Source organism: Neofelis nebulosa, chromosome 3, assembly GCF_028018385.1.
Source record: "Neofelis nebulosa isolate mNeoNeb1 chromosome 3, mNeoNeb1.pri, whole genome shotgun sequence".
Classification (NCBI taxonomy): Eukaryota; Metazoa; Chordata; class Mammalia; order Carnivora; family Felidae; genus Neofelis; species Neofelis nebulosa.
The window spans coordinates 39,535,443-39,557,888 of NC_080784.1; the positions used below are offsets into that span (position 1 = coordinate 39,535,443).

The window sequence follows — 22,446 nt, forward strand, 5'->3', positions numbered from 1 at the left end:
TTATCTTCTTGTTCCCATCATGCTGTGCAGAGTGATGGTCCCAGGTACATTAAATTGCACCCATCTAGGTCCATCTAGCCTGCTCAGGAGAGGACAAGAGAAAACCTCAGGTAAAGAGTCCCAATTTTGTGCAGCATGACACTAGATGCATGAACTAGACCATTAGTATTAAAGAGAGAGCACAAGGCAACAACTGGGTCATGCAGATAGGCTTTAAAAGATAGTGTAGAGGGAAATGCATGGGAAACAGCAAAATTATAGACCTATACCATTAAGGTAAACTTAAAACACAAGCAGAAAACAAACCGCATTACATATGTCACACTCATACCACATATGTGGACACATTTCAGACACACTACACAGTGGTTTTGGGTGCAGTGGCAAATGGGACTGAAGATGGAGAATGGAAGAAAGAAAAATAGAAACTGAGGGGTCTCACAGAACTTGATAAAGAAAGGGTGTCAAAACCTGAGGATTTAAAACACCCCTCTTCTGCCTCCTCTGCTTTTCCTGGACCCCATCAAAACCCTCACCTTCCACATTACACATAGGACATCTGGCTTTGGGCTCTTTAAAGCAGGAACTGTGTTAAATACAATGTAATACCTACCCCTCACAGCTTGTGGCCAGGGCTCATCAGATAATACAGCTCTCCACTCTTTCAATGAATAGATGTGAATCAGAGGTGCACAAGCACAACTACATTTCCCAGAGATCTCTAGGTGATTCTAACTCAACTTTGAGGGCGGAGCAGTTTGTAAGGCCAGGGAGGCCACTTCCTGTACTGGTGCTGGAAGTGGGAGGACAGAAGGCAGGCAGCCTGCTTCCTGGTTGAGAGTCCTAGTGGAACTCGGTAAGTGACTTGTCTGTGCTTTGAAATTGGGGCTTATTCCTATCTTAAATGTTGAGTCCACAGGACTAGATACTACATTTGCCTGAATTTTAGGTCCCAAGGTGGTTCAGGAAGTTTGGCTAACACATACTTTACATTCTTATGCTATAACTACTATACAGCATATAAGGTCACAGGCCCTTGATTCAAACTGTCTGGGTTATGGTCAAAGCCACACCACATCTTAGCTGTGAGGACTTAGGTCACTCTACATCTCTAAAAGTCAGTTTGTTCATCAGTAAAATGGAAGTAATAAGAGAACTTACTTAAAAGGATTGTGTGGATTAGAGAAGTGTGTTAAAAGACAGCTAATGTGTATGAGTGTTTCAGGGAGCTGAATTTCCCTCTTGGATAATTGAAGCAGTGGTGTCCACCTCCTCTGTCCCCAACTGGCTGTGTCCCAAAGGGCCCAGTTAGTCCTGCAGGCAGCAAGTCCATATTTCCTGTTTCTCCTGCATTAGCTGATCAGAAATTCTCTAATAATCTCAAATGCCCAGGGAGGCTGGGTTGCACTGTCTACAATGTTTAAAGGAATTCCCACAAGTTTTATCGTACTGAAAAGAGGCTTAGTGGGGAGGGTGCCAGGAGCCATAACTGACAAGTATCAACTCCTTCACTGTTGGCAGACGGAGGATGCCACTCCCTGAGCACAGATGTACAGAATTCCATAGGAGAGAGGAACCTGCTGAGGCAGACAACCCCAGGAGGAAGGGGTCCAATGGGCTCTCCACCCTGGACATTGCTCCCATGTTCTGCCATGATTCTCACAACAACAGCATGCCCGTTGGCACTTTTTAAATAAATTGCTCTTTCCCTTCCCCAGGGCTCTCATTTCAGTTTCTCAGTCACAAAACAGCTGACCCCACCCTCTCCCACTCCAAAGGAAGTTAGCTGTCAATTATTTAGCTGCATCTTGTTCAGAGATCTATTTTGTTTTTCCTTTATAGGCTTAAAAAGTTCAGAGCCAACTTTAAAAATAGGCAGATTTTACCTTCAGATCTGAATTTCTGCTTCTCCTGAGGAGGGCAAAAACAAAATAAAACAAAACTCTCAGAACTTCCTGCTTCCTGGGGCCGATTCCAACTGTCTTTAGCCATACCAACTGTTTCTCCTGGGTGGGGCTTTTCAGTGCACACACAGTTCAAGGATGGTCTGTGGACATAGCTTGCCTGGAAACTTCTCCTTTTCCATCTGGAACATTATTGGGCTGGTCACTTGCCTCTGGGAGTGGGCTGGGTTGTAGTGTCGTTGGGGTGGGCCTCAGAGCCAAAATAAGATGGGATGGAGAAGATGGGAAAGGAAAGGAAAGGAAGGGAAGGGAAGGAGGAAAAGAAAACAAAAGCACATAGAAAGAAAAGTTATTCAGGAGGACTCCTTAAAATTCTTTTATTCAACTCGGCATTTCTATTCCTAGCTACCTATCCAAAAGACTTGAGAACAGATACTGAAAAATGTACTTGAACACAAATGTTCATAGTTGTGCTATTCATAATAGCTAAAAGTGGACACAACCCAAATTCTCATCAAGGAATGAAGAAGTAAACAAAAATGGTCTATTTATACTATGGAATATTACTAATTCATAAAAAGGAATGAAGTGTTTTGCTTAAGCAACTCTTTCTTAGAGTTCTGGAGATTTGGAAGCCCACTTCTGATTTGTACAGTTTATGTGTGTATTGACATCCTACTTCCCCTTGCTGTAGGACTCTACTTTCTCAGTCCAGAGAACTGATTTCTTGGTCTATCTTCCAAGACAAAAATGAGGTAGGAAGAAAGCAAAGTATCTTGTGACTTCTATTCTCATTCATGAAGCTTCCAACTTCAAAACCTAGTTTTCTTCCAAGGCTCCCTCTATTTCTTAATACTATCATATTGGATGGCCTTTTGTAGCAACGTGGATGGAACTGGAGAGTGTGATGCTAAGTGAAATAAGCCATTCAGAGAAAGACAGATACCATATGGTTTCACTCTTATGTGGATCCTGAGAAACGTAACAGAAACCCATGGGGGAGGGGAAGGAAAAAAAAAAAAGAGGTTAGAGTGGGAGAGACCCAAAGCATAAGAGACTGTTAAAAACTGAGAACAAACTGAGGGTTGATGGGGGGTGGGAGGGAGGGCAGGGTGGGTGATGGGTATTGAGGAGGGCACCTTTTGGGATGAGCACTGGGTGTTGTATGGAAACCAATTTGACAGTAAATTTCATATATTAAAAAAAAAATACTATCATATTGGAGAGGTGCAAACATTCAGCCCACAACAAAACTGTTGTAGTTCTTTTCCATGTAATAAGCCATGTTGTCTTGTCTACAGCTTAGTAAAGTAATATCAAACTGTCATCTTGTAATTCTAATTTATGGGAATACTCTGAGGCACAGGGTGACAAGAGGTTTTTCTGAGGTTATGTAGCTAGTAGGGGAAGAGTGAGAATTCTGTCGCTGGACAGTAATTTTCAACTTTGATTGCACTTTGAATTTACCTGCGGAGTTTTTATTTTTATTATTTTCTTTTTTACTGAAGTAATTGATGTCAAATTTTATATGTTTCAGGTATACAACATAATGATTCAGTATTTATATACATTGTGAAGTTATCACCAATAACTTCACTATCTGTCACTGTAAAATCATTGCATATTATTAACCATATTCCCTACATTGTATATTGTATGCCCATGTCTTACTTATTTTATAACTGAAAGTTGGTATTTTAATCCCCTTCTCTTTAGCCCATCCCTCCACACTTCTCTCTGAGAAACCAGCAGATTAGCCTTGTATCTATGAGTCTGTTTCTCTTGTTTGTTTTGTTTTATAGATTACACATACAAGTGAAAGTTGTCTTTGTCTGACTCATTTCACTTAGCATAATACCCTGTAGGTCTGTCCATGTTGTTACAAATGGCAAGATTTTATTTTTTTATGGCTTAGTGGTATTCCATTATATATACTTACCATATCTTCTTGATCCATTCCTCTATCAATGGACACTTAGATTCCTTCTATATTTTGACTATTGTAAGTAATCCTGCAATGAACTTAGGGGGTATATATTTTTTTGAATTAATGTTTCATTTTCGTAAGTTAAATACCTAGAAATCAAATCGCTGGATTGCATGGTAGTTCTATTAATTTTTTGAGGAACCATCATACTGTCTTCCATAGTGAATGTACCAATTTAAATTCCCACCAACAGCACACAAGGATTCTCTATTCTCCACATCCTCACATATATTTGCTATTTGTGTTTTTTTCTTTTTAAGTAAGCTCCTTACCCAATGTGGGGCTTCAATTCATGATCCCAAGATCAAAAGTCATATGTTCTACTGACTGAGTCAGCCAGTCACCCAAACACTTGCTATTTCTTTTTTGATACTAGCCATTCCAACAGTGTGAGGTGATAGATATATCATTGAGGTTTTGATTTCTATTTCCCTGGTGATTAGTGATGCTAAGCATCCTTTCATGTATCTGTTGGCCATCTGTATGTCTTCTTTGGAAACATGTCCTCAGGTGCTCTGCCTATTTTTTTTTTTTATTTCAAGTTTTTAGTTAAATTCTAGTTAGTTAACATGGCAAATTGGTTTTAAGAATTCATTGGTTCACTACTTACCTATAACACCTAGTGCTCATCACAGCAAGCACCATCCTTAATATCCATCACCCATTTATCCCATCCCCCTCTCATCTTCCTCCATCAGTGCTCAGTTTGTTCTCTACAGTTAGTTTGCTGCCCTCTACCTATTTTTTCCACTTCTCCTATGTTCATCTGTTTTGTTTCTTAAATTCTACATATGAGTGAAATCATGTGGTATGTGTATTTCTATAACTGGCTTATTTTACTTAGCATAATACACTCTAGCTCTTCTATCTTGTTGCAAATGGCAAGATTTAATTCTTTTTGGTGGCTGAGAAATATTCTAGTGTGTGTGTATGTGTGTGTTTGTATATGTGCCACAACTTCTGTATCCATTTATCAGTCAATGGACATTTGGGCTTTTCCATAATATCCTGTTGTTGATAATGCTGCTATAAACTTTGGGGTGCATAAGCCCCTTTGAGTCAGTTATTTTATATCTTTTGGGTAAATACTTAGTGCAATTGCTGGGTTGTAGTTCTGTTTTTTTTTTAATGTTTATTTTTGAGAGACAGAGACAGAGAGTTGGGGAGGGACAGATAGAAAGGGAGACACAGAATCTGAAGCAGGCTCCAGGATCTTGGCTGTCAGCACAGAGCCAGACACAGGGCTCGAACTCATGAATAATGAGATCATGACCTGGGCCAAAGTTGGAAGCTTAACCAACTGAGCTACTCAGGCACCCCAAGGGTAGTTCTTTTTTTAACTTTTTTGAGGAAACTCCATACTGTTTTCCAGAGTGGCTGCACCAGTTTTCATTCCCACCAACAGTTAAGAGTGTTCCCCTTTCTCCAGAGGCAAGGGAAACAAAAGCAAAAATCAACTACTGGGACTTCATCAAGATAAAAAGCTTCTGCACAGCAATGGAAACAATCAATAAAACTAAAGACAACCAATGGAATGAGAGAATATATGCAAATGACATATCAGATAAAGGGTTAGTATTCAAAATCTATAAAGAATTTATCAAACTAAACACCCCCCCCAAAATAATCGACTAAACAAATGGGAGGAAGACCCATAAATAGACACTCTTCCATACAAGACCTACAGATGGCCAACAACACATGAAAAATGCTCATCACTCATCATCAGGGAAATACACATCAAAACCACAGTGAGATATTGTTTCATACCTGTCAGAATGGGTAAAATTAAGTTGGTGAGGTCCTCTGCCTATTTTTTAACTGGATTGTTTGTTTTTCATATCTTTTGAGTTAATTTTATATTTTGTATTTTAACCCCTTATCAATTATATCTTTTGTAAGTATCTTCCCCTATTCATTAGGTTGCATTTTAGTTTTGTTGGTAGGTTTCTTTCCTGTTGAAAGCTTTTTAGTCTAATGTAGTCCCACTTATTTATTTTTGCTTTTGTTGTCCATGCCTAAAAAGACAGATCTAAAAAAACATGTGCAAACCAATGTCTAAGAGCTGTGTATGCTTTCTTGTATCATTTTCATAGTCTAGGGTCTCACATTTAAGTCATTTTGAGTTTATTTTTGTATGTGGTGTAAGAAAGCAGTCCAGTATCATTTTTTTGCATGTGGTTATTTTAAACAATGCTGTTGGAAACATAAGAGTGCATATATCTTTTCAATTAGTGCTTCTGTTTTCTTTGGGTAAATACCTAGTAGTGGAATTACTGGACCACATGGTAATTCTATTTTAATCTTTGAGAAACCTCAAAACCTCACTGTTTTTCACAGTGGCTTCACCAGCTTGCATTCTGACCAATGGTGCATGAGGTTTCTTTTTCCTACTTCCTTGGCAACACTTAGTCTTTCTTGTGGTTTTGATTTTAGCCATTCTAACAGGTGTGAGGTGAAATCTCATTGTTTTTATCTACATTTCCCTGATGACTAGTGATATTGAGTGTTTTCATGCATCTGTTGATGATCCTTATGTCTTCTTTGGAAAAATGTCTATTCATATTCTGGTCCTCTGCACATTTTCTAATTGGATTGTTTGTTCATTTGTTCTTGATAATGAGTTTGTGAGTTCTTTACATATTCTGTATATTAACCTCTTATCAGTTACTTATGTCCAAGACCTGACTGAATTGCCACAGGTGTATGTGTATTAATTTGGTATCCTACAACTTTACTGATTTCATTTATTACTTCTAATAGTTTTTTAGGTGGAATCTCTAGAGTTTTCTATATAAAGTATCATGTTTTCTGCAAATAGTGATAATTTTGCTTGTTATTTCCACTTTGATTTTTTATTTCTTTTCTTTTCTGATGTTGTGGCTAGAACTTCCAATACTATGTTGAATAATAGTGGCAATAGTGGGCATTCATCTTATTCTTGATCTTAGAGGAAAAACTTTCATCTTTTCACTGTTGATTATGATGTTGGCTGTTGTTTTGCATATTATAGCCTTTATTATGTTGAAGTATGTTTCTTCCACACCCACTCTGTTGAGAGGTTTTACCATAAATGATATATTGAATTTTATAAAATGCTTTTTTCTGTATCTATTAAGATGACCATATTTTTTAACCCTTCTTTTTGCTAATATGATGTATTACTGTTGTTCATTTGTGAATGTTGTTGCATCTTTAGAATAAATCCCATTTGATCATGGTGTACAATCCTTTTAATATATTGTTGAATTTGGTTTGCTAAATTTTTTAGGATTTTTGCATTTGTGTTCATCAGGAATATTGGCCTGTAATTGTGTGTGTGTGTGTGTGTGTGTGTGTGTGTGAGTGTGTGTGTGTGTGTGTGTGTGTGTGGTGTCTTTCTGTGGTTTGGGTATGAGTGTAATATTGGCGTTCTTAAATGATTTTGGAAGCATTCCTCTCAATTATTTTGAAATATATTCACCAGGATAGGTATTAACTCTTCTTTAAATGTTTGGTAGAATTTATCTTTTAAGACACGTGGGTTTTGTTTGGAGTTGTTTGGTGTTTGGTTAGTTGATTTGTTTGTTTTTGTTTTTTATTATTGATTCAATTTCATTAATAGTAATGTCTATTCAGATCTTCTGTTTCTTCCTAATTCTGTCTTGGAAGATAGTTTCTAGACATTTATCCATTTCTTCCAGATTGTCCCATTTGTTGGCAGGTAATTGTTGTAATTTTTCACATAGTCTATCATTATTCTTTGTATTTCTGTATTATCAGTTATAACTTCTCTCCCATTTCTGATTTACCTTATTTGGGTCTTTCTTTTTTCTTGAGATGTCTGGCTAAAGGTTTGTCAATTTTTTTTTATCTTTTCAAAGAACCAACTCTTAGTTTCACAAATCTTTTATGTTTTTTTAGTCTCTATTTATTTTTACTCTGATCTTTATTATTTCCTTCCTTGTACTAACTTTAGACTTTGTTCTTTTTCTAGTTACTTCAGGTATAAGGTTTGACTATTTCAGTATTTTTGTTTGTTTATTTCTTGGGATAGGCCCATATTGCTGTAAATTTCCCTTTTGGAACTATTTTTGCTGCATCCCAGAGGTTTTGAACCATAGTGTTTCCATTTTCATTTGTTTTGAGTTATATTTTGATTTCCTCTGATTTCTTTGTTGACCTATTGGTTGTTTAGTAGCATATTGTTTAGTCTCATGGGTATGTGCTTTTTCCAGTTTTCTCCTTGTAATTGACTTCTAATCTCAAACTGTTGTGGTCTGAAAAGAAGGTTGATATGATTTCAGTCTTCTTAAATTAATTATTGTTTGTAGCCTAAAATGTAATCTATCTTTGAGAATGTTCCATGTGCACTTGAAAAAAATATGTATTCTGCTGTTTTTGATGACATGTGCTATGTATATTTTTCTTATTTATTTAAATGCCAGTTAGTTAACATACAGTGCAGTCTTGGCTTCAGGAGTAGAACCCAGTGATTCATTATTTATATATAACACCCAGTGCTCACCCTAACAAGTGCCCTCCTTAATGCCCATCACCCATTTAGCTCACCCTCCCACCAATCTCTCTTCCAGCAACCCTCAGTTCTCTACATTTAAGAGCCACTTATGGTTTGCTTCCTTCTCTGTTTTTTCCTTATTTTTCCTTTCCTTCCTTTTGTTCATGTGTTTTGTTTCTTTTCTTTTTTTTTTTTAATTTTTTTTTCAACGTTTTTAATTTATTTTTGGGACAGAGAGAGACAGAGCATGAACGGGGGAGGGGCAGAGAAAGAGGGAGACACAGAATCGGAAACAGGCTCCAGGCTCCGAGCCATCAGCCCAGAGCCCGACGCGGGGCTTGAACTCACGGACCGCGAGATCGTGACCTGGCTGAAGTCGGACGCTTAACCGACTGCGCCACCCAGGCGCCCCTCATGTGTTTTGTTTCTTAAATTCCACATGAGTGAAATCTTATGATATTTCTTTCTCTGACTGAAGTATATCATGTAGCATAATATACTCTAGTTCCCTACGTGTTGCAGCAAATGACAAAATTTCATTCTTTTTCATTGCCAAGTAATATTCCATTATATATATACTACATCTCTAGCCATTCATCAGTTGATGGACATTTGGGCTCTTATCCATAATTTGGCTATTATTGATAGCATTGCTATAAACATTGGACTGCATGTGCCCCTTTGAATCAGCATTTTTGTATCCTTTGGATAAATACCTTGTAGTGCATTTGCTGGGTCACAGGGTAGCTCTATTTTTAATTTTTTGAGGAACTTCCACACTGCTTTCCAGAGCAGATGGTCCAGTTTACATTCCCACCAACAGCGCAAAAGAGTTCCCTTTTCTCTGCATCCTCACCAACGTCTTTTGTTTCCTGAGTTGTTAATTTTAGTCATTCTGACAGGTGTGAGGTAGTATCTCATTGTAGTTTTGATTTATATTTCCCTGATAAGTGATGTTGAGCATTTTTCATGTGTTGTTGGCCATCTGTAGGTCTTGCATGGAAAGGTGTCTATTCATGTCTTCCTCCCATTTGTTTAGTGGATTATCTGTGTTTTTGGGTGTTTAGTTTGATAAATTCTTTATAGATATTGGGTACTAATCCTTTATCCGATATGTCATTTGCAAATATCTTCTCCCATTCAATTGGTTGTCTTTTAGTTCTGTTGATTGTTTCCTTTGTTGTGCAGGAGTTTTCATCTTGATGAGGTCTCAATAGTTCACTTTTGTGTTTTATTTCCCAGGTTCCATAGACATGTCTAGTGAGAAGTTGCTGAGGTTGAGGTCAAAGAGATTGCTGCATGTTTTCTCCTGTAGGATTTTGATGATTTCCTGTCTCATATTTAGGTCTTTCATCCATTTTGAGTTCATTTTTGTGTATGATGTAAGAAAGTGGTCCAGTTTCACTTTTCTGCATGTCACTGTCCAATTTTCTCAGCTGCAAGGTTGGTTACATACTCACAGATCAGTCAATGTGATACACCAACCCTGAAGCCCAGGAAAAAATGCCAGTTGATCATTCTTTAATGTACTGTTGAGTTCATTTTGCTAGTATCTTGCTGAGAATTTTTGCATCTAGTTTCAGATGCAAAAGACCAGGATGTTTGTCTGTAATTCTTTTCAGTGGAGTCCTTATTTGGTTTTAGAATCAAGGTAATGTTGGCTTCAGAGAATGAGTTTGGAAGCTTTCCTTCTATTTCTAGCTTTTGGAACAGTTTGAGAATAGGTATTAACTTTTTTTTAAAAGTCTGGTAGAATTCCTCTGGGAAGACATCTTGCCAAGACACTTGTTTGTTGGAGAATTTTGATTCAATTTCTTTGCTGGTTAGGAGTCCATTTAAATTTTATATTTCTTCCTGTTTCAGTTTTGGTTGTTTGTGCATTTCTAGGAATTTGTCCATTTCTTCCAAATTGCCTAGTTTGTTGGCATATGATTTTTCATAGTGTTTTCTTATAATTGTATTTCTGTGGTGTTGGTTGTGATCCCTCCTCTTTCATTTGTGATTTTGTCTGAGTCTTTATCTTTTCTTTTTGATAAGTCTAGCTAGGGGATTGTCAACTTTGTCAATTCTTTCAAAGAACCAGATCTTGGATTCATTTATTTGTTCTGTTTTTTTGTTGTTGTTTCTATATTGTTTGTTTCTGCTCAAATCTTTATTATTTCCCTTTTCTGTTGGCTTTAGGTTTTATTTGCTGTTCCTTTTCTAGCTCTTTTAGGTGTAAGGTTAGGCTGTATATTTGGGACTTTTTTGTTGTTACTTGAGATAGACCAGAGTTCAATGTATTTTCCTCTTAGGACTGCATCCCAAAGGGTATGGACTGTCATGTTTTCATTTTCATTTGTCTCCATGTATTTTTAAAAATTTCTTCTTTAATCTCCTGGCTAACCCATTTATTCTTTAGTAAGATGTTCTTTAACCTCCATGTATTTGAGGGCTTTCCAAATTTTTTCTTGTTCTTGGCTTCAAGTTTCATAACATTGTGATAAGAAAATATGCATGGTTTGATCTTGATCTTTTTATACCTGTTGAGGCCTGATTTCTGATCCTATATGTGATCTATTCTGAAGAATGTTCCAAGTGCACTCGGGAAGAATGTGTATTTTGCTGTTTTAGGATTAAATGTTCTGAATATATCTGTTAAGTCCATCTCATCCAGGGTGCCATTCAAAGCCTTTGTTTCATTGTTCATTTTCTGCTTAAATTATTTGTCCCTTGCTGTAATCAGCATATTACAGTCTCCTCCTGGGGCACCTGGGTGGCTCATTCAGTTGAGCATCTGATTTTGACTCAGGTAATGATCTCACAGTTCATGAGTGCAAGTTCCGCATACAGGTCTCTGCTGTCAGCACAGAGCACACTTTGGATCTTCTGTCCCCTGCTCTTTTTGCCCCTTCCCCACTCATGTGTGTGTGAGCACTCTCTCTCTTAAGCATAAATATTTTTGTTTTAAAAAGTCTTCTACCATTATGGTATTGTTATCAAGGAGTTTATGTTTGTTATTAATTGATTTATTGTTTGGGTTTTTCCAAGTTGGGGGCATAAATATTTACAATTGTTAGATCTTCTTGATGGCTAGACCTCTAAACTGTGATATAATGCCTTTCTTCCTCTCTTGTTACTATCAGTATCTATTAAGTTTTCTGGTCTAATAGGTCATTTAAGGTGGCATTTCTTATTGATTTTCTCTCTGGATGATCTATTTATTGATGTTAGTGGGATGTTAAAATCTATTATCCTATTACTCTCAGTTTCTCACTTTCTGTATGTTAGTATTGCTTTATGTATTTAGGTGCTGCTATGTCAGGTGCACCTAACCGTGTTATATATGTAAGTGTTATATCCACTTGTTGTGTTGATCCCTTTATTCTTATGTAATACCTTTTTCTGGTCTCATTACAATCTTTGCTTTAATGTCTATTTTATCTCATATACGGATTGCTACCCCAGCTTTCTTTCTGTTTCCATTCACAAAATATCTTTTTATGTCCCATTACTTTCAGTCTTTTTGTGTATGTGTTTTTTAATTTATTTTTTATTTTTTTAATTTTTTTTTCAATATATGAAATTTATTGTCAAATTGGTTTCCATACAACACCCAGTGCTCATCCCAAAAGGTGCCTTCCTCAATACCCATCACCCACCCTCCCTTCCCTCCCACCCTCCATCAACCCTCAGTTTGTTCTCAGTTTTTAAGAGTCTCTTATGCTTTGGGTCTCTCCCACTCTAACCTCTTTTTTTTTTCCTTCCCCTCCTCCATGGGTTTCTGTTAAGTTTCTCAGGATCCACATAAAAGTGAAACCATATGGTATCTGTCTTTCTCTGTATGGCTTATTTCACTTAGCATCACACTCTCCAGTTCCATCCACGTTGCTACAAAGGGCCATATTTCGTTCTTTCTCATTGCCATGTAGAACTCCATTGTGTATATAAACCACAACTTCTTTATCCATTCATCAGTTGATGGACATTTAGGCTCTTTCCATAATTTGGCTATTGTGTGTGTTTTTTTTAAATCAAGTGAGTCTCTTGTATGCAGCATATGTCTGTGTCTTATTTTTATTCATTCAGCCAATCTGTGTATTTTAATTGGAGCATTCTGTTCTTTTACATTTAAAGTAGTTATTGATAGGGGCGCCTGGGTGGCGCAGTCGGTTAAGCGTCCGACTTCAGCCAGGTCACGATCTTGCGGTCCGTGAGTTCGAGCCCCGCCTCAGGCTCTGGGCTGATGGCTCGGAGCCTGGAGCCTGTTTCTGATTCTGTGTCTCCCTCTCTCTCTGCCCCTCCCCCGTTCATGCTCTGTCTCTCTCTGTCCCAAAAATAAATAAAAAAACGTTGAAAAAAAATTAAAGTAGTTATTGATAAGTATGTGCTTATAGCCTTTTTTTGTTGTTTTCTGTTTGTTTTTCTATTTCTTTGTTCTTTTCTTTTCCTCTTGATATCTTTTCTAATAAGTTTGTGGCTTTCCCTAGTGTTGTTTGCTTTTATTTCTCTTGTGTATAGACGTTTGATTTGTGGTTACCATGAGGTTTATATGTAACATCCTATGTACATAGCAGACTATTTTAAGTTGAGGGTCACTTAAGTTCAACTGCATCCTAAAAGTACACTTTTACTACCCCCCACATTTTATGTTTTTGATGTTATTTTACATGGTATTATTTTATTGTTATTATTATTTAATTTTGTTATTATTTGATTTTACTAATTATTGTGACTCTGGGTGATTTTGTTACTTTTGTTTTTTAGATTACATACTAGCTATATAAATGGCTGATCCACTATCTTTACTATATGTTTATCAGGGAAATTTTTTCTTTCATAATTTTGTTAATTAGATACGGCTTTTTCTTTTTTGCTTAAGGAAGTTTTCTTAACATTGCTTGCAAAGCTTGTTGGGTATTGACGAACTCCTTTAACTTTTACTTGTCTGAGTACATTCTTATTTCTCCTTCAATTCTAAGTCATAACTCTACCAGACATTTGAATATATTGGGCCATTCTCTCTGGCCTACAAAGTTTCTACTGAAAAATCTGCTAGTCTTATTGAGGTTCCCTTGTACATAACTAGCTTTTTTTTCTCTTCCTGCTTTAAGATTTTCTCTTTAAATTCAACGGTTGACAATGTTAGTTACAATGTGTCTTGGTGTGGGTCCCTTTGGTTCATCTCACTTTAGACAGTAGTTACAAACGATTCCATCTGAATCAATAATTTATTTGTGCTACTCATTGTCTTGAGTGGTAGGGAACCACCCCATGAGGTCTCTCCCTGGATAAATTTATTTAATTTTTTTTTAAGGCTCTTGCTTGTAACTTCCTTTTAGGAGACAATAAGGGTTTCCTTAACAAAAAAAAAATTAAAACCACTGATGCACATGTAAAATAAGAGATTCTAGAGACTGGAAACTAGACAGCAAATTCTATACACCAACCTTCTCTCCAGGTGTACATTCAAAATGGTAAATTGTAATTGAAGTAACATGTCACTTAAGGATAAGTCACTTAAGGATAAATCACAGCAGTCCATTCAACCACTTAATATTGATCATTCAAAAAAAAAACATCCATTTTATCTACAGAAAAAAACAAGTGTCTTTTATCTGATATTCAAGGCCCTTTAGTGTTGGCCTCATTCTGTATATCTTACCTTCCTTCATACAGCTCTCCAAAATAACCATCAATGCGACTTATGTCAGTTTCCCATAATCAGACACTGAGACAAGGACCCATGTGCATTTGACATATTAAGGAAGTTTTTCTGAGAGAAACCAAGTTTCAGCTTCAGTGAGAACTATAAGTTTGTCCAGACACAAGGCAAGCACCTGGGTTTTCAAAACCTCCCACCAGTAAGTCACTGACCGAGGGCAGCCCTAGCAGCCTGTCATTTTCAGCTTTCCAGAGAGAGAGAGGCAAAGCAGATCTAGAAGCCCTCAAGGAATTCTCCAAAGAAGGTCTAGGGTGCAGGTCCTTATGCATAAGAATGCAAAAGTTATACCACCTCATACCTGTCAGAATAGCTAAAATTTAAAATTCAGGAAACAACAGATGTTGGCAAGTATGTGGAGAAAGGGAAACTTTTTTGCACTGTTGGTGGTAATGTAAACTGGTGCAGCCACCATGGAAAATAGTATGGAGGTTCTTCAAAAAATTAAAAATAGAATTACCCTATGACCCAGCAATTGCACTACTAGGTATCTATCCAAAGGATACAAAAATGATGATTTGAAGGGGTACAGGTACTCCGTTTATAGCAGTGCTATCAACAATAGCCCAAATGTTCATCGACTGATGAATGGATAAAAAAAAATGTGGTGTATATATACAATGGAATACTACTTGGTGATCACAAAGAATGAAAATCTTGCCATTTGCAACAACATGGATTGAACTAGAGTGTATTACGCTAAGCAAAATAAGTCAGTCAGATAAAGAAAAATATATGATTTCACTCATGTGGAATTTAAGAAACATAACAGAAAACATAGGGTAAGAGAAGGAAAAATAAGATAAAAACAGAAAGGGAGGCAAACTGTAACAGACTCTTAAATACAAACAGGGTTATTGGAGGGGAGATGGGTGTGGGGGATGGACTAAATGGGTGACGGGCATTAAGGAGGGCACTTGGTGGGATGAGCAGCTGGGTGTTATACGTGAGTGATGAATCCTTGGGTTCTGCTCCTGAAACCAATACTACTAACTTGAATTTAAATAAATTTAAAAAAAAAACACAAAAGCTAGGCCAAGCACAGCAAAATGGTAAAAGAGATCTGAGGTGATTTGAGTGGCTTACAAGCAGTAGTCTCCCCACACTGTCCTTAGTTCTGAATCCTCACAAATCCCATGTGCCTGTCTAGGTACATACACTAAGCATGCTCTGTTCTTCATCCCTTTGTACCTGTGTTGGAGGCCAATAGGTTTAAAGGGTTTCATTGAGTCACATTTTTTAATGTTTTTAAATTACTTCAGCTATAATTCTCATAAATTTTCTACTCTTTATTCTATAGTAAAGGGAGTCAATTCTGCGCAGCACTCCTTTATTTTGGCCTCTCTCTTCCTTATTTTTTTTCTCATTTTGATTTACATCTTCACTAACCACTGTAGAGGTAATATTTTGTCAAGGTAGCTTATCATTGTTTTATTTCTCAAGTTTTTTTTTTCATGTTTGAGATTGTCTTTATATTTATGTTGCCTTAATGATTAAATTAAAAACTAACATAATCATCTGAGGGTCACACTTCCATTCAGTACTTTGTAAGCATAATTCAATTACTTCACATTTGGATACTTCTGTGAAGTATTCTGATGCCAGTCTTATTTTTCTGCCTTATAAATTGTTTGCTTTCTCTGCCTGATGCTTGAATAGTTAAAATTTGAATATTCAACAATTTAATCAGAATATATTCCAGTGCTGAATACGTTAAATCAGACTTTTCCCAAATCTTGTTTTTCTTGTGTTGTAAATCTATTTTTTTTGCTTCATTTCAGGAATATGTCATCTCTTTCTATATTTGTTAAAAGTTTACTTTTGAGACAGAGAGAGAGAGAGCACAAGCAGCGGAAGGGCAAAGAGAGAGGGAGAGAGACAGAATCTCAAACAGGCTCTGTGCTTACAGCACTGGGAGATCATGACCTGAGCCAAAATTAAGGGTCGGTAACTTAACAGACTGAGCCACCCAGGCGCCCCACTCTTTCTATTATGATTTTTGAGTTTTCTTCAGAAACACCAATTATCTTTACATTGAATCATCCTTGACTACTTTTTCTACTAGCTTTTCCTTGTTTAATGGCTTTATCTTTTTATTAACTCGTAGTAATCTGAGTATCAAGTTTTTCTTCTACTTAAGAAATTTGAAATCATCCTGTATCTATATTGTTCCTTTCTGTTTATAATTGATTATGCGTTAGCTTTGTTTTTTTTCTTCATTAGTTTCCTAAGGCCTGAAATCTTTTGTTCCATAATACTGTATTATTTCAGCACCTCATTTTTTGGCTTTATTTTATAAGTCCATTTTAAATGTTGTATTATTCCAAGTACCTGTGAAAAAATTATTTCCATTGTTCAGTTTATATTTTTCTTGAGTTGGTGGTCTTTCTTTGTTTTTTACATAGTATGTCCTTTTCTTCTTATCCCAATCTCAGTATATTTGCATTCTACTTTTTTATTATATTCATGTATGTGAGGCTCTGGCTCCCCCTTGGTTTCTTTTTTTTTTTTTTTAAGTTTATTTATTTATTTAGAGATGGAGTGTGTGTGTGGGAAAGGCAGAGAGAAAGAGAGAGAGAGAGGGAGAGAGAATCTCAAGCAGGCTCTACACTGTCAGTGTGTAGCCCAATGCAGGTCTCAAACACATGAACCATGAGATCATGACCTGAGCTGAAATCAAGAGTCAGACATTTAACCAACTGATCCATCCAGGCTCCCCTCCCTGTTTCTTTAATATGACTGGGGAGATGTCTGGTTGGGTGGGACTTGACTTTTCAATCTTTTCAGTGGAAATCAATTATGACAGAAGATAGGTGGGTGGCCAATCTTCTGTATATAAGCAGTTCTTCTTTTCTGGTGACACCATACATTAAAAATATTACCTTATTTTTCTGTGCCAATATCCCCAAATATACTTTACACCTAAAGGAAGACCAGGTACTACCATTACATACTGGTATTTCTGTGTTTGGTAAATCTTGTAGTAATCAGGGGCATGAAACATGTTTTACTCTTCCTTGCTGATCCCATGACAATTAATCATCTTGTTGCTTCTGAGCCTCCTCTGGCTTCCACAAAGTCCATGACTAGAATTCCATCAGTGCTGCTGTCATTTCCTGTGGCTATACTTTCTACAGTGTCTCCTACATAATTCAGATATTCACTTTTTAGTCCTTTCTTTTCTGTTTTGCATTTTTAGGGATTTTTAAAAAACAATTCACTGTCCACCTAACTACTTTTTTGTTTGCAAGGGAAATCACAATATATATTTTACTATCTTATCTATTATTTCTAGAGTTAAGGCCAGAAATAAGAAATTTCTAAGTATTCTGAATGGAAACTAAAAATCATTCTCCTTCTAATTTGCCTAAGATATTAAGTACCTTTATGAAACTTCTCAGCACTCTATAAGTATGTTCATTTTGTCTACTTTGAGTTTTACATTTATCTTTAAGCTGGAAGCAAAGGGTATATCACTTCACAGAGATGCTACAAATCAACTTATAAAGCTAATAGCATTTCCAATGCGATATTTCCTTTCCAACTACTTTTTACTTTCCCAGTAGAAATATTCACTATTTCCCAGTGAAATGCTTTCCCAGCATTTTGCTTTGAATCACTTTAGTTACACACAATTTCTTATGTTTAGTCACAAAATACTCAAGTATTTTTTTAGTTACAACATGTTTGCATTGAGACTCCTAATAGAAACTGAATTTTTTTAATGGACATACAGTTACTAAATTCTAATTTAAAATTATATCTTAAGGTCGCCTGGGTGGCTCAGTCGTTAAGCATCAGACTTCGGCTCTGGTCATGATCTCACAGTTGATGAGTTTGATTGAGCTCAAGCCCTGCTTGAGGTGAACACAAGCCCCATTTCAGGTAGAATGCAACCCATGCTTCAGGTAAAACATAAGCCCCACTTTGTATGAACCCTGCTTCTTTCTCTCACTCTCTTTCTCTCTGCCCCTTTTGGGACTCTCTCTCTCTGCCTCTTACTTTCATCCTCTCTCTCTCAAAAAAAAATTATATCTTAAAAAGAGTATAGAGAGAAAGAGGGGAAAAAGGAAAACAAAACACTTGAAAACAAACTATGACAATTCAAAAATTATATAAAATAATTTCCTAGTAGAAGTAATAATGGTCGGACCAAGAATCAAATGGCCAATCTATAAACTACTTGATTCCCTTTCAATTAACCTTCACCTCTGTTCCTTATATATACATTTAGATTATTGGTTAGGTGCCAGAGAGGGTATGAGGTGGTCTGGCTAAATACCAGTTGTTCCTCTGTGCCTACATGGTAGAGTATTACAGCTTGTTGGGAAAAGATGCTTTTGAGATGACAAGAAATGTAATGGATCTAATAGATTTAAATAAAACAATATTTCAGATACCAAGAACAGAGAAAGGGAGTGCTGGCTGAGTCAAAAACAAGAGAAATAAAAGAATCTGAAAGAAATGATATGAGGAGAGAAAAGAGAAATACTAAACTTATGACTATTAAACTTAAAGCCTTTGTACCACAACATCTCAGGTTGTGCCACATTGCAAAAAGGGTTTGCCTTGATATCTGTATAAAACTATTGCAATTTGAGTCTCAGTAGTTTAAAACTATTGACTAATTTCTTTTAAGATAAAGCATATCTAAACCATATATCTTTTGTTCCACATCACCTGTCCTTACTCAACACTGCTTCTGGATATAGAAATAAGGAAAGGTTTGGGATGGTCTGGCTAAATTACAGTTGTTCTCTGTTTCTGAGTGATAGTTTTAGAGCTTTTGTACATGTTGATAAAAGATACCAATACAAATTAAGATGAGAAGAAATGAAATTATTTGGAGAAAATAAAGTTGCAGACACCAAGAATGCAGAAATTTGAAACAATAGCAAAATGGAAAGAAGAGTTGATGAAGAAAGAAAAATACAAAAGAAATGACAATAAGGACAATAGAAACATATAGCTTATCACCACTAGCTTAGGGACAAGGCCTTTTGTTTCATGTCACTTCAGGCCATGTTATATTAACAATGGTAATGCACCACTGTTACAAGTAGTGTCCTACATGGGATTAGGGCTCTTCACTAGCAGGGGACAGAAAACTTTTCTACATGAGATTTAACAAAATAAGGGCTTTTTTTTTTTAGCTCACCTTAGCGGAAAGTCAAGAGATAATTTAAGATTTTATTCATGTCTTTCTTGTCTTTTCTCCTGCTTTTCTTTTCTCAACTCCATAAATTCGTTGATATTATTTTTCAGCAAGTTCTCCTTGTAGCTTTGAGAAAATATCCTACCAGTGTTTAGCCTTGCAGGAGAATATATCTGCTTAGGTTTCAGAAAAATTCCTTCAGTAGAGTCTCACTGACCCAACTTGGATAACATGCCATCCATGAGCAAAGCACTGGTCCTAGAGCCTTTTGCACTTTAAATTGGTCTTTCTTAGGTTAAATGTTCAGCTGAATGTGTACAACTTATTCTTCATAAAATAGCCAGAAATATCAAAATGATTATGGTATACTTTGCTGAACTGAAACCTTCCCCTACTGTCCTTCTCAGAGTGATTTTGCACTTCAGACTAAAAGCCAAAAGGCTGATATGGTTTATAGACCTATGTCACTTGTCTGATCTCATTTCAATCCACATTTCCTCTCTGCTTCAATCACTGTAGCTTTCTACATGTTCTCTGAACATTCTAGGCAAGTGTACTTTTTTTGCTGTTTCTTCTGCCTAAGTGGTCCACACAATGTGGACATGGTTCATTCTCTCACATCCTTAAGATCACAATGAAACTTTCTTTGATGACTTTATTTGAAATTAAAGTTCTCTCAGTGAACAATGTATATTCTTTCTTTGCTTTAGTTTTCCACAAAGCACTTATCATAATCTAAGAAATTGAATATTTTATTGGTTTATTTAATTTACTATTTATGTCAGCCCAATCCCTACTAAAATGTAAGATTTCTGTGGGCAAGCAAGCAGCAGATCAGTAGCAAATACATAGTAGGTATTCAGAAACTATATTGAATGAGTTAATAAATCAGTGCACAAATGAATGTAAATCTTTGAGTGGGAAACTTTGACTATGGTTTTATCTAAAGGGGAAAGTGAGTGGGTCAGGCACCATGAACAAAATGGACTTCTTTAATAATTCTTCTGTTTATATGAGGAATTATTTGTAAATCCTGTTTTGATACTGATTCAAACCTTGCATTGTTCATCATGAAGAAAACCACATGTAAGCTGTTTATAATTTTGCTCCTCACTTATTCTGAATTTCCAATTTTTCATGTTCAAAATGTGAATGAAATGATAGTTTTCCTACAGGGTTACTAAGTCTACTAGGTGAATTTGTATGCATCAAAGTATTTTATACAATAAAAGCACTAAACAAAAGACTTATGATTATGGATCTTTATAACCACTGATTGCATTTACATATTAAAAATATGTTATAATTAAGCTAATAAAAGAAATTCAAATGTAAAAGAAATATATTTGTTTCTATTTTGTTGTCTTTCTTTTAGGGGATCATGGACATTGAAGCATATTTTGAAAGAATTGGTTATAAGAATTCTAGGAACAAATTGGACTTGGAAACATTAACTGACATTCTTCAGCACCAGATCCGAGCCATTCCCTTTGAGAACCTTAACATCCATTGTGGGGAAACCATGGAATTGGGCTTGAAGGCCATTTTTGAGCAAGTTGTGTGGAGAAACCGTGGTGGATGGTGTCTCCAGGTCAATCATCTTCTGTACTGGGTTCTGACCACAATTGGTTATGAGACCACAATGTTGGGGGGTTATGTGTACAGTACTGCAGCCAACAAATATAGTAATGCTATGATTCATCTCCTGCTGAAGGTGACTACTGAGGGTAAGAATTACATAGTGGATGCTGGATTTGGACGTTCTTACCAGATGTGGCAGCCTCTGGAGTTAATTTCTGGAAAGGATCAGCTTCAAGTGCCTTGCATCTTCCGCTTGACAGAAGAGAGAGGAATCTGGTACCTGGACCAAATCAGAAGACAGCAGTACATTGCAAATGAAGAATTTCTTAATTCTGATCTCCTGGAAAAAAATAAATACCGAAAAATATACTCCTTTACTCTTGAACCTCGAACAATTGAAGATTTTGAGTCTGTGAATACATACCTTCAGACATCTCCAACATCTGTGTTTACAAACAAGTCATTCTGTTCCTTGCAGACATCTGAAGGGGTTCACTGTTTAGTGGGCTGCACCCTTACTTATAGGAAATTCAATTATAAGGACAATATGGATTTGGTAGAGTTTAAGGTCCTGAATGAAGAAGAAGTAGAACAAAAGCTGAAAAATACATTTAATATTTCCTTAGAGAGAAAGCTTGTGCCCAAACATGGTGATCAATTTTTTACCATTTAGAGTAAGGAGTAAAAATAGTCGCCAGTATTATTTCATGTACTGAAACTTTTTGTTATAAAAAATATTAAACATATATTAGAGAAAATAAACTAATAAGTGTTTATGTATTTATCACCGAATTTATCAACTATCAATTACCTTATTTCCTCAATTGTTTGCACATTATATTAAAGAAAATTTCACTCTTAAAAATATCAGGATTTATAGTTAGATAACATTTTAAAGAAATACAATCAGAAACTTTTCAAAATTAATAAGAAAAGTATTTTAAGGATGGCCTATGTTTTTCGTGGGTGAATATAGTGACTTGTGCTAGGAAATCTTCCATATTGGTTTGTGAAAATGAATGAAAGAAACTTCATTTAAAATAGAGTTGGGAGGCCAGAATGGGAGCTCATACGTCCTACCACTTTTCATCAATTGCAGACCCCAACAAGATGTGTATCTTGGATTTGCAATAAGAAGCTTACTTTACTCCAACAGTAAGAATTTTTCCTTTTCCTTCAACAAGATCAGCCAATGATACCACAATTCAGCCAATGAGAAGTTGTCACTACCTTAGGCTCTTGCTTTCCTCCGATGCTTTCCTTTCATTCAGGCACCCCCAATTGCATTTTTAAACACTAACCACAGAATATCTGAAAAAGAAATTCACAATAGCATGAAAACAATAAAACACTTAGGAATAAATTTAGCCACAAGAGTGAAAGATCTATACACTCAAAAACTATAAGACAGTGATGAAATAATTAAAGACACACATGAAAAAATAAAGAAGACACAAATTTAAAAAAAGATAAACCACGTTATGGATCACAAGTATTAACATTGTTAAAATATTCATACTGCTCAAGGTTATCCATAGAGGCAATGCAATCACTATCAAAATTTTAGTGACATTTTATACAAAAATGGAACAATCCTAAAAAGTGTATGGAACCACAAAA

General features: G+C 36.1%; 1 protein-coding gene across 2 annotated transcripts; it reads left to right on the top strand.

The window, feature by feature from the left end:
• Positions 1-770: 770 nt before the first annotated feature.
• LOC131506646 (arylamine N-acetyltransferase 1) lies at positions 771-21,588 on the top strand. Of its 2 annotated transcripts, none has more exons than XM_058720423.1 (2): positions 771-856; positions 20,621-21,588. In XM_058720423.1, the coding sequence occupies exon 2, from the start codon at positions 20,627-20,629 to the stop codon at positions 21,497-21,499; it is 873 nt and encodes a 290-aa protein (XP_058576406.1). In that variant the 5' UTR covers positions 771-856; positions 20,621-20,626; the 3' UTR covers positions 21,500-21,588. The 2 variants fall into 2 exon arrangements, with proteins under 2 accessions (XP_058576406.1, XP_058576407.1); XM_058720424.1 differs by lacking the exon at positions 771-856 and adding an exon at positions 5,274-5,462.
• The last annotated feature ends 858 nt before the right edge of the window (positions 21,589-22,446 follow it).

What these genes read in the sequence shown, in the direction of transcription:
- LOC131506646 (XM_058720423.1), top strand. Translation starts at nt 20,627, where the DNA reads ATGGACATTGAAGCATATTTTGAAAGAATTGGTTATAAGAATTCTAGG.